General features: G+C 38.8%; 1 protein-coding gene across 3 annotated transcripts; it reads right to left on the bottom strand.

Moving 5' to 3' along the window:
- Positions 1-659: 659 nt before the first annotated feature.
- On the bottom strand, positions 660-14,599 carry cabp1a (calcium binding protein 1a). 3 transcript variants are annotated; one of them, XM_059523998.1, is made up of 7 exons: positions 13,672-14,599; positions 4,783-4,813; positions 4,446-4,589; positions 4,251-4,357; positions 4,101-4,175; positions 1,755-1,827; positions 660-1,645 (listed from the first exon to the last, which is right to left on the bottom strand). In XM_059523998.1, the coding sequence occupies exons 1-7, from the start codon at positions 14,368-14,370 to the stop codon at positions 1,620-1,622; spliced, it is 1,155 nt and encodes a 384-aa protein (XP_059379981.1). In that variant the 5' UTR covers positions 14,371-14,599; the 3' UTR covers positions 660-1,619. The 3 variants fall into 3 exon arrangements, with proteins under 3 accessions (XP_059379981.1, XP_059379980.1, XP_059379982.1); XM_059523997.1 differs by having other exon boundaries at positions 4,251-4,360; positions 13,672-14,597; XM_059523999.1 differs by lacking the exon at positions 13,672-14,599 and adding an exon at positions 4,914-5,380 and having other exon boundaries at positions 4,251-4,360.
- Between the last annotated feature and the right edge of the window lie 2,862 nt (positions 14,600-17,461).

The raw sequence follows: 17,461 nt of genomic DNA, 5'->3' as shown, positions 1-17,461 counted from the left end.
TTATGAAATAATTGGAAATACACTATCCAGGAAGTTCCACGTTTGCCTTGCAGAATGTGTTTTATCCAAGTTTATTCTGATCAGCTACTTATATTAATGTACTTACCCATTTCTTTATAAATGAAATGTAAGCATAGTTTTTAGACCCTGATGTGACAAACCTCCACTTAAGTGATTTTTGTGATTGATATTAAATATGGGGAAAAAAATTTGACTGAAACTATGAATTTTCAGAACAGAAATGCATTTTATATTTTAATATAAAATCAACAACCAAGTCAATAGCCTGTTTTTACCACACGGTAGCGTTAGTTCTCGGTCTCTCTCTCTCTCTCTCTCTCTCTCTGACTCTGTCTCTCTCTCTCTCTCTCTCTCTCTCTCTCTGTATGCACCACTGAAAGAGAAAATTCTGTCCCGTTTTGGTCCGGAGGAAAAAGCCCGTTGCTATGACAACACGAACATTCTGTTCCAGCCGCTGGGAAAGTGATGCTCGCTGCTGAATGATTTGGAGAACAGCTGAACAGACACCAGTTAAACTGTTGCTCCTTATGCATATAAATAGCATTTCTTTAGAGTAGGTGTAAGCAAACGTTTTGATGAGTAATGAACTAATGGAGGAACTAATAGAGTAATGCACAGGCGTGGGGATGAAAAATAGATGCTATTACTTGACACAGTTTTATTTTGCTGCAATGTATTAAAACCACTTTAATACATAGGAAGGTCTTTTTGGCATGCAGGAATTTGGTCAGATGAGAATTAAGACTGCAGATGTCTCTTACACTGGTCACACAAACAGACGTAAAGAGGCTCAATTCAAATAAATAAATATATTTCTTAAACTTATAGTGGTCAGGTTTTGAATGTTTGTTATATCTCGATGTTGTGCATTGAGTCAAATGAGCCTGTGTGGAGTGAAACTGTGCTCTTGAAATTAGTATGCCATGATAACTAAAAATAGTGAATCAAACATTTCTAAACTTATAAGCCATTCAGTTATATATTAAAATTAATTTGGTTTCCGTTTAAGTCCCATCTTGCACAGTGGTTTAAATTTTTTTTAATGCATGCACTGTGATTTTAGAATAGAAACAGGCAACTGTTAGACAAAGACAATAATAGAGTAAAAACAAATGGAGTTAGGTAGCTGAGCTTGACTTATATAACAAATTATCTGGAAGTCAATTAATTTACACCATTATACTGCAAACAAAAGAAAACCCTTTAAACATCATTTTCTCTCAGCTACCTTACTCAGAGACACATATGCACGGGACAACAGAGATAACACTTAATGTAATATTGACATAAACACGCATGGTACACTCTTTCAAATGTGCGTGTAAAAAACAAATATTGTTTGGTCTTGCATGGTTGAAAGTGCAGAGACTCTTGGCTACAGTATAAGTGTATACATTTTTAGTTTTTATGTGTGCATGACCATCCCCCAATCCCCCCCCCCCAACCCCAAAAAAGTCCAATTTTCAGTTTGTATACCATACACAGGCTCAGCAAGGCTTTTCTTGTAGTAGTCTAATAGTCTGTCTGCTTTGACCAGCAGGAAGCAGTACAGCATCTCACTTTTCTTCTGTTGCAGACACCATATGAAGGCTGCCCTCTCAGCGGGACACCATTCGCACAAACTCTAAAAGGCACAGAGCAAAAAAATACACAGACTTTAACTGAAAACTGCTGCACATCTATATTTTCTTTTGCTTTTTTTTTTTATCATATCTTGATTCTGAAAGTTTTACCTTCAAAGTCTACTCGGCCGTCTCCATTCAAGTCAATATCTCTCAATATGTCCTCTAGGTCTCGATGACCAACCTAACAGACATAGGAATATGCTGTCAAATCAGGTGACAGGAACCTTTCACCCAAAAATGAAAATGCTGTAATTTTGAACCCTAAAATATGTTATTGTACATGAAAGAATCATTCTGTTGGGCTTTTTCCTTTCAAATTTCTAATGAATGATTCTGGTCGTTTCCAGAGAGGAAAGCACATATTTACTAATATTCATCTAAATGAATATTCATCTAAATGCCACTCTTAGCAGCATAGCATTGGGATGTTCATTGACAGTACACAACTACTTGCGGTCTTCGAATGTCTTTTGACTCCAAACAAAGAATGAAACAGAACTTCACAGGGGAATATATCAGGGAATTTAGCAATCACACATGTTTCAGTTTTGGTTAAACTATCCCTTTAAAGCTGCTTTGAGACAGACATATATTTTCTTCTGTGAAGTACATTTGAGTGAAACAGATTATCCCCCCCCCCCCCCCCCCCCAAAAATGTAGAGAATCTTGGTTTTATTCATCAGATGTTGATTGGATGGAGGCAGATTTTATCGCAAGCTTGAAGTCAATTGTAAGGTGGTGGACTTTAATGGGGTCATTTGATGCGGTTTCAAGTTTTCCTTTCTCTTTGGAGTGTTACAAGCTCTTGGTGAATACAAAAAAATGTAAAGTTGCAAAGACTAAAGTCTCAAATCCAAAGAGATATTCTTTATAAAAGTTACGAGTCAAACCCCCCCCCCTCCAAAACGGCTCATTCTAACACGCCCCCACATGTCTACATCACTGTGTGGGAATATTTGCATAACACCCGCCAAATGTTCACGCAAAAAAAGAAGGCTTAACTTTGATTCTTGCTGTTACCACCGGCGCCATGTTGTATAGACGCTGTTTCTTTGTGTAAGCGAAACTACTTTGTTTTAGTCTTCCAAAAGAGAACACAACTAGAAATCAGTGGTTAAGTTGTATTTACAACACTGTTCCACAACAGTTCAACCCAAATATTTTATGGAAGACTGTTTCCTTATCCTGGGAGAAAAGACTACAATGCCGGCTGTTCTGACTCAAAGTCTGTAAGTACGTTTACATATGTAAAGGATTTGCCACTGATTATTCAAACGGCAGTTTTGGGCAGAGCAGTGGTTCTCAACTCCATTCCTTGTGACCCCCTTATTGCTTCAGACATTTGTTCTATTCGAAGGTAAGTGCCCTGCAAAGTGGAAATCTCAGGATATTCCGCCATGATTCCAGTTCGAAGCGAACGTATAATGTTCCATTCAAAATGCACTGAAATGTGCGAGACGTTAATTTAAATTGTATTTATTTACAGAGGTATATGATGTCACACTTGTCCATGTGTGAAGAAGTTGCGCAGCGCAAATCTGTGAATGAATGTTCAGAAGTGAGAGAAACTTCAACAGATTTCCCCTGCTTCGGGAGTAGGGAGCAATGAACACTGTGTAGGGACCATGTCATTTGGAACACAGGTCATACACTGAGCTCACTTCTAATGAGCTGATTATCTGAATCAGATGTGTTAGCAAAGAGAGACATGCAACATATGCAGAGCTGGGGGGCGCAAGGACTGGAATCAGAAACCACTGGTGTAGAGAAGAGCTTGTTGTTTGGCACTTCTCTGCTCACAAATGCAGACAAGGTTTCATGTTTACGCAGAGCAATGCAACGCAATGGGTGAAAAGACAGTATAAGTCATTATAATCCGTAACTATGTCCCCACTGGATGCAACAAGTGCCTCATTTGTAATGAGATTTATTGTTTTTGTCTTGTCTCACCAGTGTTCTGACTGGGACACGCATCAAAGTATGACAAGGGGCGTAACATTTCCACCACACGTTAGAGGTATTCGGACAATCACAATGCACAGGATAGCTGGCCAATCAGAGCACAACTCACTTTTCAAAACGATAAGCTTTGTAAAAAATGACATGTTTCAGAAAGGTGGGGCATAGACGAGAGATAATAATGTACAGTATGTTGAAATTAATGGGTTTTTTAACCTTTTAACATTAAACACATTTAATTACATCAAATAAACAAAATAATGTTCTTTTTAGCAACATCATATGACCCCTTTAAGTGGATGAAATGATTAGAGAAGTCCTGCACACGTCACCAGATGAAAGTCTGTTGTTTCACTGGAAGTTATAACATTTTCATTAAACATGATGAGGTTCAAATTTAAAAAAAAAAGGAATGAATCGGTCACAATGAGATCAATAACATACAATTAAAAAATAGTAAAGTCACTTTCTCACAAATGTACCAAAAGCACTAACCTGTTGTCCCAGCAGCTTCCTCATAGCTTCCCTTAGCTCTCCTGTGCTTATTTCGCCATCTCCATTTGTGTCAAACTGTAGGGCACAATATATACTTTTTATTTTTTTTATTTTATTTTTATATTACAATCATTTAAACTCTCCACTCACCTCTTTGAAGGCGTTTCTCAGCTCTTTTATCCCAATCATGTCTGCTGTCTCTGCTAGGAGTTTAGGTCCCATCAACCCTACAAAGTCCTCGAAATCCACATGGCCACCTACTAAGAAAAACAAACTTATGTCAGTATTTTGTAATGAATAGACACTACTGATAAGAAAATTGGCTGTGTGCACACATAAGCTTACAGTTCATGTTGATTTGTTGGCTTAGTTCTATTAGTTCCATCTCGGTGGGCATGTAGCCCATGGTTCTCATGCAGTTCCCCAGGTCTTTACAGCTGATAAAGCCATCTTTATCTTTATCAAACTCCTTAAACGCTTCTTGTAACTCTTCACTCGTCGAGACAAACCAAACACATGAATGGCATGTTAACACACAGTAGTAAAAAACAGGCTAAGCGAACCATGAGCTCTAATAAAACAATATAAGAATGTTTTCATTATTGTAGTTCAGTTTATAGGTTTGAAGTAGCTAAATAAACAGAATTTGAATCATCTAATAACAACAGATTAAAAAACCTACCATCAATCTCCTCTGGTCTCAATTCTCGATTCTGCAACAACAAAAGATGAAGAAGAAATTGTCAAAAAACACTAACAAAGGTCCAATTTTAAAGACACACACACCCAGAAATTAAAACCTTAGTTCCTCACAATAAAATACAGTCCATCCAGGAAATTAAGTTCTTCTGCAGATGGATCCATTACCAGAAAACCTTTAACTAATGGTGCATCCAAACCAGTCATAGCAGCAATTGTTTCATGCTTCGAGTCATTCCAAGACACTCAACGTGTATTTAGTGCTCGTTTTATAGTGTTAAGAAAGAGCAAATGTGCGTTACTAAAAGGTGAGGTGGTCCTGGTCACATGGCAATGGCATTTCTCCAGCGTCAAAGCTAAGTGAAAAAATCCCGGGAAGTGAGACAGAGAAACAATCTGTCTTCACCTAACAGTGACAACCTTTAAAGGCGATGTAGGAAAGAGAGAGAGAAAGATGGAGAACAGAAGCTGTAGCATTCACAGGGGAAGAAATGAATATAAACATGCAGTCTTTACTGACGTAAAACCATGACATTCACACACACACACACATGCAAAAACATACAACCTAAATTGTAGAACCAAACAAAGGAGCAGCATTTATGCGACGTAAATACATACGCCTACGCAGCAGCATGCAGAATAAGAAAAGCTAAATTGCTTATATAAGTAGCATCAAACATTCCAGGGCAAAGCCACACATGAGCAAGACTTGTGGATTGAAATCATAGTGAAATTAATTGTTGAAATCAAACTTTGATGCTTGTTATATCTCATAATTAGATTTGGAGACTTTAGCCTGGATTTCACAGACAGGGGCACATGTCTGTGCTTTAATTCCATGTCCTAGAAACTATGTCTCTGTATAGCTCAAAAAATATATTATAAGGCCATTGCCCCAAAAATGTCCCTCCTCCTTTTGTCTGTCTCTCTGTGAAAAAACTCTGCACTCTTCTACACATTTACAACACTTTTTTTCCCAGGCTCTTAAACACACTCTATAAAGATGACAGATACTTGTGTTGAGTAAAGCAGACAGACTCTCCTCAGGGTGAATAACAGAGAATAGCTCATGTTATGTTCAACCAGGAGTCACTGACAGAAATACCTCATTAATGAGGTTCCTAAGAAACATTTAAGAGGAACATGTTCATATAAGCCCACAAAGCACGATATGTTAACATCTAATTCAGCACTATTCTCACTTTTCTCCGCATTGGGTTTTACAATTAAGCCTAATACTCAAAAGAATCCATTAAGAAGAGTAAATTAAGTCTGTATATCCATTAGAGGATGGTTCTTATACATAACCCAAATGCATTAACTCACAAAGCATTGCTTATTGATGCATATTGTATACACACAGCCATATATGTTGTGAATGTCACAGAGAAAGGGCAGTATGCATATGCATGAATTTGTATTTGTGAGAAAGACAGATAGAGAAAGAAATCCCATTAATAAAAATATGCAATCCAGCCAACATTTTCCATTCATTCATCATAACAGTTTACTGAACACATTGTGTAGACTGGCTCTTCAGATCTATACACTCTCACAGCGACTATAAACAGAGAGGAAGGGAAAGTGAGAGTGAGACAGATACAGAGAGAGACAATAAAAAACTCCAAAGACATAGAAAAGAAATTATCTGGTTTAATAGCATTGGGAAACCAGATCGTTCAGCTAATGCACTCAGTCTGACTGTGTAAGCCACAATGGGACATATTTGCAATTATAGCAGTTCGGGAAAAAAAAAAAAAAAATAGTATTTAAGTTATGGACAAAATTGTGATTTTTCTGTAATCTAGATATTTCTACCAGATTTAACCAATATAAATGAAAATTTGTTCAAATGAAAAGTTGATTCAGATTGATACTAAATAATATTTTTGACTTGAATTAAACGAGTTAATTTACATATTACCATTAATGTCTGCTTAGAGCACTAATTATATTTAAAGCTAATGATAAATGAAATTAAATAAATAAATGTATTTAACTGTATTTAATAAATACAATTATGTTGTGACTGCCTGTCGCTATGTGGTTTCTCTGGTGTTCTGTGTGTATTTTTACTTGTCCAAATCAACAGAGCATCTCTCCAAATCTCCATTATATTCTAGTGTCTGCTAGATATGTCTTCAGTTCCTCAACCAAGACATATGCGAATTGAAATAACTGGGACACCTTTCAAAATGTAAATTCACTCACTTCCTTTGTTTTATGAGCATGAGATCACCATGCTTCCACGATCATTATGGCGTGTTAGTCAGCATCCACAGAGGCTTTGGGATTTTTCAAAGATTTCCCTGAAAACCTGATTTCATTCAAAGTCTTTATACCCAGATAGTACAAAACTGTGATGGTCTTTACTGATAAATAAAGCTAAAACTAGGACACTCTTACCCTAACTGTAGCAACAGAAAAATGGGGCACAAGAAAATAGGGCTTGGATCTCAAAAACACTGGAAGAAAACATAATGAAACAGAATTGTTCATCTTTTTGTTACCAATATTTCTTCTGTAAGTGTAGACATCATTAAATAGGGTTATGAAGGGCTCTTTCAGTAAACTGGGAATCAGTTTCATAAGTCTTTTGTGCAGAAGCAAAGCAGTGGTTTAAGATAAATGAATTATAATAAGATATAATAATAAAAAGCTAAAGCTCTGCAAAAAGGATAGAGGAGGGTGTAAATGAGAAACTTACTCTAAGTGTGTGTGTTTAGAGGAGGGGAGGAGAGTGGCTCTCATTCAGACATGCATATTACCATTCTCACAGCTGGAGGCCTGGTTTCTAATCCAAACAATAATTTATACACAACAGCTAAAAATACCACACACACACTCACACACGTAGCTTCAGATCGTTCACATGCCTTGTTTCAGTCCTGCTTGGACAGCCTTCAGTGTGTTTTTTTAAATACCTTGTAGATCAGTGACTCACTGCTGGTTTATTTTCCACTTTAAAAATCCTTAAGATAACATTCTGAATGAGTGGGTTATTGCATTAAATAGGAAGACAAAGAAGAAATCACAGGAGAGGAGATTTGGTCCAGAAAAGGACCTTAAAATTAGAACTCAAACTCACAACTGCAAAGAACCAGCATTATGAATAGAACTATTTTTTCAGTTGCATCCCACGAGTTGAGAACTACTGCAACTAAATACCAAGGTACATGACTATGGTAATAATCATACATTACTAGTATTTATAAAAGTACCATATTACTGAATCATCACTGGAACTATTTCCTGTTTGACACTGTAAAGCTGCTTTGAACAATCTTGACTTGACATATTACCATCTGAGTACTCAAATTGTATTATTGCAGGCTGCCCTTGTGCAACTGTCCTTGTCCTTTATTGTGAGCTTAAAAGTATTCATAAACCTTTCAGAAATGTCATAGCCGTGCTTTTTATATGCAAGCCATAACAGACATCAGTGGACAGAGGCCAATTAATGATGCTTCTATTCATGTTGCTCGGCTATCTGTAACACACAGATAAATGTTATTTTCTGGCTCTTGTTTTGTTCCTTACAAATCACTTTCTCTCACACACACATGCACATAATTTTATCTGTCATCTTCCATCTCTGTTTTCCCCTCGTTTTTCTCCATGAGATGATTCATCCTGAGAAACAGATTCAGAGGCAGAAGCCCTTCTCTGCCTCTTCTCCTCTGACCTGTTGGTTTTATTTATACCTCCATCCCCTTTTCAAGCTCTCTGTGAACTTCAGTGTGCAACCTACTTTTAACTGTCACCTCTCATCCTGTCAGCAGACACAGTCACAAGCTCAACATGGACTCAAACGCACACTCATTGCAATGCAAATTTTCACACAATATCTTACAGAATCCTTGAATGTTCACCTGTTTCCACCTGTACAAAAACAAGAAAAACGCAGCAAGTGCAAGAAAAAAAAATCAACAGCAAAAGCATTTCCTAAGGTCATAATAATGTGCATTATTGTAACAAGATAAGACTTGATAAGACTCATGCAGGGGGCACTTTTTCCAGTTTTCAGGGGTATTTATTAGAAAGATTTTGAATATGTGTGGCAATTTAAATATCTAAAACAGAAGAAAATTTATAGATTAAAATAACTAATCATGTTTTGTTCAGTTCCTTTCAAAAATAGTTAACCCAAAAATAAAAATAGAAATTGCTGAAATGTACTCACTCTCAGAGCATCAAAAATGAGTTTGTTTCTTCATCAGCACAGATTTGAAGAAATTAGAACGAGAGTTCAAACTGCTGATAAAAACATCACCATAATCCACAAGTAATCCACAACTCCAGTCCATCAATTAACATAACAAACAAATACATCATAAGGTGTTTTAACTATAAACTGATACTTCTGGCCAAAATATTAGTCCATAATTTATAATAATGCTTCGTCCAGTGAAAAAGTCCATCCCCTGTTGTCCCCTCACATCATAATCCACTGACATATTGGTTTAGAACTGTTTTGGACTGTTTTTACTTGTAAATGGTGCTTGATCAGTGCATATTTCCCTCCTGATTCAGACGAGATTAATTTTTCACTGTAGGAAGCATTATGGGAATACAAATATGGTTTATGGAATAATTTTTTAGCCGAAAGCAACAGTTTTTTTTTAAACATCGGTTCACTTCACAAGATGTTAATTGATAGACTGGAGTCGTGAGGATTACTTGTTGATTATTGTGATGTATTTATCAGTTGTTTTGGAATCTCATTCTGACGGCACCCATTCACTGCAGATGATCCACTGGTGAGCAAGTGATGTAATGCTACATTTCTCCAAATCTGTCCTGATGAAGGAACTGATCTACCTCTTGGATGACCTGAGGGTGAGTACATTTTCAGCAAATGTTCATTTTCTGGGTGAACTATAAAATGTTTTATAAATATTTTATGGATTACATTCATAATAGCATATATGTATTACTTAGTGAGACTGTTTTCCACCCACATTACTGATTGCTCTTTTTTCCTTTATCATAAATATTTTTAATGCAAAATGATACTGACCATAATATCCTTTTGTTATGAAAGGATATTTAAGCCTTCCAGATGGGGCTGATGAAGACATAAATGTTGGGAAACACCATTTTAAAGAGTGTATGCTATAAAAAAGACATGAGAAAGATAAATTAAACTGGCAAGAGAGACCTGTGAATGTGTGAGGAGATGAAGACATTTAATGAACCTATTCGTAAAACACTTCTTGACTGAGAGAATGATAAATTTGGCACCGTTAGATATCTAATGATGTATGATCATGAACCTATAGAGCTCTGTCCATATAGTCTGATGATGTTTAAAGTTGTCGTGACATTAAAAGTCATGTTTAATTATAAATTAATAAAAATTGGGAGAGTTTAGTTAAATTAAAATTAAAATGGTGAAAAGCAATGTAATGGCAGGCTTCACTCTAGTTGTGTATGCTGAAATTTTCCAATCATTCAGCCCATTTAAACCCTTTCTTACAGCGGACTGCCTTCATCCAAGCAACAACCAATTTATAGAACCAAGACCCACTCTACGTGGGTTTCTTTTTTAATAATCTGTTACACTCATTTTATTAGCTGCTGTAGGGAAATAACGAGAAAAATAACAACGTGTAGTAAATGGTAAAACTGTTTGCACTAATCAGTGAGTACATAATCAAGATAATACATTAAAATAATATGGTAAGACACACCATTCTGCAATATCAAGCAGCAAAACGAGTTGTTTTGTACAGCTAAAAATAGCTGGATGCAGAAGACATTAAATTTACAAATGGCCACACACACTCTGACAAGAAAAATAAGGTGGATAGGCAAGTAGACACTCTGAATGGGTTGCTAGTGAATCACAGGACTTTTTATATTATACAAATCAATATAGTCGGCAAAAACTGTGCAAGAACAAAAACAATTTGTAGCACATAAACTCAGGCTACAATATTGACCCTAGATCCGTTCAATTTCCTTCATCTTTTCATCTTCACACCCTCACTCTCAAGTATCTGGTTCTTGATCTCCCAGAAGAGCATGGCAAGGTCACTGTAACCTCAAAAATCACATTAGCAAGAGAAAAGAATAAGGGGAGTGTTTGACAATAGACACAAAAACATAGAGGAACGACAGTGATGCACAAAGGGGTGTGAGACTAAAAATAGCACTAAAGCGAAGTGGAGATCATATCTGGTTTAACATCTACAAGATTTACGGAGGGAAAGAGTCGCATTGTCTTCCAAGGACATTTTTGTCAGTCTTATTTCCACACCCAGTCAATACAAGTGTTGGGAATTCAGACAGACCGAAAGGGAATGTGTCACCCCTGTGATCTGAAGCCTATTACACTGCATTTCTGGTAAATTGTGTTTACACACACACCCAGTGAGAGACTGTAGGCCAGCCTCACTGATTCATACAGCGTCAGCCTAAACAACACTTGCAAACAGAAGGTTTCTCCATGAATGCCAATGAAATACTCCAGCATTTTAGACTTGAATGATGGAGTACAGGCAATAATGGTGACTTTATATTAACTAGGTAGCAAATTGGGTTAAAAAGCCTATATAATAATCAGGGCCTTCAAGAAGAAGAAAAAACACTGTCTGAGGCAAATGTGAATGGACCATCACAGTATAAGCAATGCCAGATGGAGAGTTACAGTCAGGAATGCTCTGACCTTGAAGGCGAAATTCATAATTGGTCTCATTTGTCCATGTTTTCTAACTAGCCGCCAGTTCATGTTACCCTTTAATCTAACAAGTGGTGCTTTTTATTATTTGTACATTGAGAATAGATCTGACCTTGAAGCTGGGTATAATTAATGGGTCAAATCTGGTTTCTGTTTTATGACTAACCCTCCAGTTCCTTTTAACAGCCTCAAAAAGGGGTTTCTCTTGTTAACATGGATTCTAAAAAGTGGCAAAATGTCAGTTTTAAAAGCTTCCGGGATACCAATAATAGCAGGACCCGCATCAGAGTAGCTGCAAATGAATGTGTGTGTTTGTGTGTGTGTGTTGTTTTCTAACCGCAGCACAGCATCAAAGTCACTGTGGCGGTGCCATCAGACAGCTTTTAATCATTTATGCACCGAATCTCACAGAATCGGATATGCATTTCACAAACAGATATTGTATTCTTCAAGCCTTTCAATGTCTAGCACAACAAAAGAGGCACCCTCCCGCCCAGAGCTCGTCCATCCAGCATAGACTCCTTTATTATTAATGCAATTGATTTTCAAAGTTCTTACGATATGTGTTCTGACGGCAAGCTTCCACAACGTTCTAGACATCCAATCATCCGAGGAGCACATTCAATCAGTGGCAGCTAACAGCTGTTTACTGTCAGAAAGCTTTCAATCAGGAATGAAACACTGGGACAAATTGTGAAAATAAATTCATATTCATTCTGATAATATTCCTTATCATATAGAACTACTGAAACAATCATCTCAGTCAGTTAAACATGCAGATTCAGGTACACAGTACTGTTGCACTATATGGTATTAAATGCCAAACTACTGTGTGGAGGAATCATGATACTTATCTCTTTAGATTCATCGGGTGACATAGAAGTTTTTTATATTTCCCATAGGCAGCTTTTTTCAGATATAAATGGAGAAATAACTAAATAATTGTACTACAAAATAGCTTGACTATATTATGTTTCAACAACATGTCAAATCAGTAATATCTGACAAAAATGGCATTAAATGTGTTTCTTAAGCATAAAAAAAAGCATTTTTCAGGATGAAATCCAATGATTTTTAATATGAATGTACATGATAGGTTTTTTTTTTTTTTTAAATCCACACAGACTTTGCTATGGGTTCAAGTCTGTACAGCATATTCGCCACATTGACCAACAAAAAGTGGTTTGGTTTGAAAGTGACGTGTGTGACCTGTGCTTTATTTTAATAATTGACAAGGGGCCTTTTTAGCCGGCAAAACTTCACTGAATTTTTTTCAGAAATGTTGTTAATGTAACTGCATCTTAATGAGGGACTACTGTTCAACAAACTGAGCATAAGGATTTTGGTCATACATGTATATGCAGGTTACCCAGTCTGCCAAATATATAAGTCAGCCAAACTGCCCATCTGCCATTTTGATTTTTGTGAAAAAAACACTGGAACAACACTATAGCTGCGCCTGAAATTGCATACTGTCTATTTGTGACCATTAAATGCATGCATTTCACTCTCATTCACAACTCATCTCGTGTGGCCTCATGGGACAGTAAAGTGCTGTCCACTGAATATTGGAACTTTCTGATTAATTTTGCCCTCTTTTGACTCATTTGATTATATGGTATATGATGGAATCCATTTTTTTTTCTGTACAAAATGGCAATGCCTGTCCACCATTTTGAATTTAATTGAAAACTTTTTTTGAACTCACATGGTTATTAGACATTCAACACATTTGGGTCTGATAAGACCATGCTGGACAAAATATATTTAAGTAGACTCAACTGTTAATTCAATTTCTCATGGTACACATGAAAATGACTTAAACCCTATAGGTCTACCTACCATGTAATGCTAAATTTAACTCAAACCTATTTCTGCCTCTAAACATACCATAACTCTGACTTAGATTAGATACTTTTATCCATCGTTCCCTTCTTAAACCGAGTATTTACACAAAACTTTTTGTCATTAGCACAATGCTCAATGACTATAAACGTGGTGAGTAAACTGTAAGCAGTTTTATTATACGTGATTTCACCTATAAGAGGTTCAGGGCTTTCTTTACTAAAATCACAATATAGCATAAAGTTTATGTCGATGTCTGTTGCGCCCCATAAAAGCATCTTACAGCTATTTAAATGAGACCCATTATAAAACTCGTCTTCTCATCGTGTGTTCAGGCCTTACCTGTCCAAACACGGAGCTGAGGAACGGCCGCAGGTTGAAGTCCGCTTCCGAAGATGCAGCGCCGGACCTCCTCGATCTGCGTGAGGAGCGGCTGGAGGACGCGGGCACCGGCGAGGATGAGGCGGTGGAGGCTGGACACACCTCTCTGCTCGACGAAGACCCGGGTCGAGCCAGTTGAGGTGATTCGAAAAAGAGAGCCGTTTCGTCCCTGGACTCGGAGAAAGACTGAGTTCTGGTGGGCATGCGAGCGGCGTGAGAGTGCTTGGGTCGGGGCTCCTGAGGCAGGTCGTCCCGGGTGGACCGGTGGCGGTGATGGTGATGATGACGGTTGTGGTGGTGGTGGTGATGATGATGGTGGTGGTGTCGCCTGTCAGTCTTGCGCTCTCTTCCACCTGGAAGCTCCGACAGGTCCTCCTGGCTGTGAGTCGTGGAAAGAGCGTGTCCATGGGAGTGGGAGTGTTGTGGGTGGCTCTTCTCTGCGCTATTTCGGGTACCGACCAGTGAGGGGTGACAAAGGGGTCTCCGCGAGCTGGCCTCGCAGTCCGCCGTCTCCGCTCCAGATGCCGCTGCCGCCGCGGAGCGCTGATGGTGTATCCGCCGGGCTCCGGGATGATCGTGCGGCTGAGCCACGCTCCTGGCCGGTGCGGAGGATCTCAGTAAGGAGGTCGTCGATTCGCTTTTGGGGAGCGTGAAACTCATCCTCAGCCTAGTAAAATGCCCTTGAAGGTAAAGGCTGACTTCTGAGGTGTCACTTTATTATCGTTTGAATATAATAGCTAGGTGTGGAGTGCTGAGAGTACATTGGAACGATCTGCGATGTCATGTTGTGCTTGAAATGATGCTGTCGAGATCTTCTCCTCTTGGAGTTGGTGCCACCTGATTGCTCCGTGAGGCGGTATAAGCGCTATTCTGGTAGGACGCGTAGGTAAGGGTAGATGGGCTAGGAAATAAACCAAAAAAAAAAAAGATTCAGGGGGGGGGGGGGGGGGTTGCACGCTGAACGTATGGTGTGCATCATCAGATGTCTGAGGGTGACATAACACAACATGGACCAAAGCATATGGAAATGATCTCTCATTGTCTAAGCTTAATTTGTGATATCTGTTTAGTAGTAGCCTAAAGGATACTTCAGTAATGCAAAATACATTTGGATGCTGTGAGGAGCGACAAAAAAAAAGCATTGTGACCAATGTCCACCCCCTGTTGACATGATTAAAGACTTTCCTGGACGTTTAGAAATTAAGCAAATTAAGTTTATTCTAAAACAATAAAACCAAGAAAAACACATTTATTCATATGTAAATTTCAGAGCTAACACGTTTTTCAGATAAAATATGACTAGAATAGTTTAATGGTAAAAATGTATTTAATATTTAATAATGTTCTGTAAACTTAAGAGGAAGCAGGTTTATCACATAAAATAGCATATAATACTTGTTTAATAAAAATCTTGCATTTAATATTCAGTTATGTCCTGTACTGTATATACAATTCTGAGTTAACAGATTTATCAGATAAACTATGATTAGAATGAATGTAAAACATGTATTTAATATTTAATCATGTTCACTGTAAATTTCAGAGGTAGCAGGTTTATCAGATATACATAAAATAGAATATAATACATTTTTAATGAAAAAACAATTCTGAGTTAACAGGTTTATCAGATAAAATATAAAAAGTGATAGTTTTCAATGCATGTTTAATGAAAATATATTAAATATTTAATTATGTAGGCTACTATGTAAAATTATGAGCTAACAGGCTTATCAGATAAAATATACATAAAATAAGAGTTTAGAATGCCTCTTTAATGAAAAACATGTATTTAATATTTAAGTATGGGTTATGATGCAATTATGATATTGGTAACCGAGAATTGTTGGCAAGATGGCATTGGAGGAATGGTGCCACTAAAAAGGATAGGGGGTTCCTTTTATAGTATGGACCGACCACAAGAATTTAGAATATATTAGTACTGCCAAAAGATTGAACTCCAGGCAGGTTCGGTGGGCACTTTTTTCGGACGTTTTGACTTTACTCTCTCGTACCGCCCAGGTTCCAAGAATATTAAACCCGATTCTTTGTCACGTATTTTTGACCGTTCCGAACGCCCGTCCACCCCCGAGTGCATTTTACCTGAGACATTAGTGGTCTCCAAACTCACATGGGAGATCGAATCGAAGGTCAAGACAGCCTTAGAAGGGGTAACGCCTCCGCCCAGGTGCCCACCGAATCGATTATTTGTGCCGGAGGGATTACGGTCCAACGTCATCCAGTGGGGGCATTGCTCTAATGTGGCTTGTCATCCAGGAGTTAACCGTGCTAAATTCTTAGTCAAGCAACAATTCTGGTGGCCACTTATGGCTAGCGACATTCATAGTTTTGTTTTGGGTTGCTCGGTTTGTGCCACTGGTAAGACTTCCAATCGACCCCCTGATGGGTTACTTCAACCGTTGCCGGTCCCTTCGAGACCCTGGTCCCACATCGCACTAGATTTTATTACCGCCCTCCCGCCCTCCCAGGGCAGCACGGTAGTTTTGACCGTGGTGGACCGGTTCTCAAAAGGCGCCCCACTTTATTCCCTTGCCCAAATTACCCTCAGCCAAGGAGACAGCGTTGACCGTCATAAATCACGTCTTTCGTTTACATGGCCTCCCAGTAGACGTGGTTTCTGACAGTGGACCCCAATTTGTGTCCAAATTTTGGCGTGAGTTCTGTAGATTACTGGGAGCGACTGTAAGTCTGTCCTCAGGGTTTCATCCCCAGAGCAATGGTCAAACCGAGAGAGCCAACCAAGATTTGGAAAGGGTGTTGCGATGTTTGGTTTCCAAGAATCCTTCCTCCAGGAGCCAACAATTGTCAATGGTGGAGTACGCCCACAATACTTTACCAATATCAGCTACAGGCCTATCTCCGTTTGAGTGTAGTGTAGGTTACCAGCCACCTATTTTTCCCAGTGTGGAATCCAAAGTCGCGGTCCCCTCCGTTAACGCCTTCGTCCAGAGGTGTCACCCCACTTGGACTAGAGCCCGTGAGACTCTACTCCAAGTGGGGGCGCGCACCAAGGCTAAAGCCGATCGCCACCGGTCTAGGCTTCCCGTATACATCGTGGGTCAAAAAGTGTGGCTTTCTACTAAGAACATTCCTCTCCGTTTCATCTCTAATAAGTAGGCTCCCAAATTTATTGGCCCGTTCACTGTCACCAAAATCATTAGTCCGGTGGCAGTCCGCCTCAAACTTCCTCCAGCGTACAGGAGAATCCATCCCTCCTTTCATGTATCTAAAATAAAGCCTGTATTTCATTCTCCTATTAATCCGCCTACACCCCCCCCCCCCCACCCCCCGCCGCGACTCATAGATGGTGAACCTACGTATTCGGTCAATTGTATTCTGGACTCTAGACGGAGGGGACGTGGATTTCAGTACTTGGTGGTGGACTGGGGAGTTTGCGGTCCGGAGGAGAGAAGTTGGGTGCCTGCTAGAGACATCATGCATCACTCTCTTATCAATGATTACAATCGACAGGTAAGGGAATCTGGGGACGCCAGGAGGCATCCTTAGGAGGAGGGGTACTGTCACGGTTCATGAATGCACCGTCTCCTGCTCGTCTCATGTTACGTCATGTTGATTGGTTCATGTGGGTTACCTGCTGCTATTACCTGCTGCTATATGTGGGTCATCTGATCAGCGGCAGCTGCAGCTCATTCCACCAGCCTATTTAATGCCCTGTCTTTCATCTCTTGTTTGTCAGATCGTTGTTAGAGGTCCTCCGTGCTACATGTCTGTC

This window comes from Carassius carassius, chromosome 34, assembly GCF_963082965.1.
Source record: "Carassius carassius chromosome 34, fCarCar2.1, whole genome shotgun sequence".
Lineage (NCBI taxonomy): Eukaryota > Metazoa > Chordata > Actinopteri > Cypriniformes > Cyprinidae > Carassius > Carassius carassius.
This window is presented reverse-complemented; position numbering and strand designations above follow the sequence as displayed.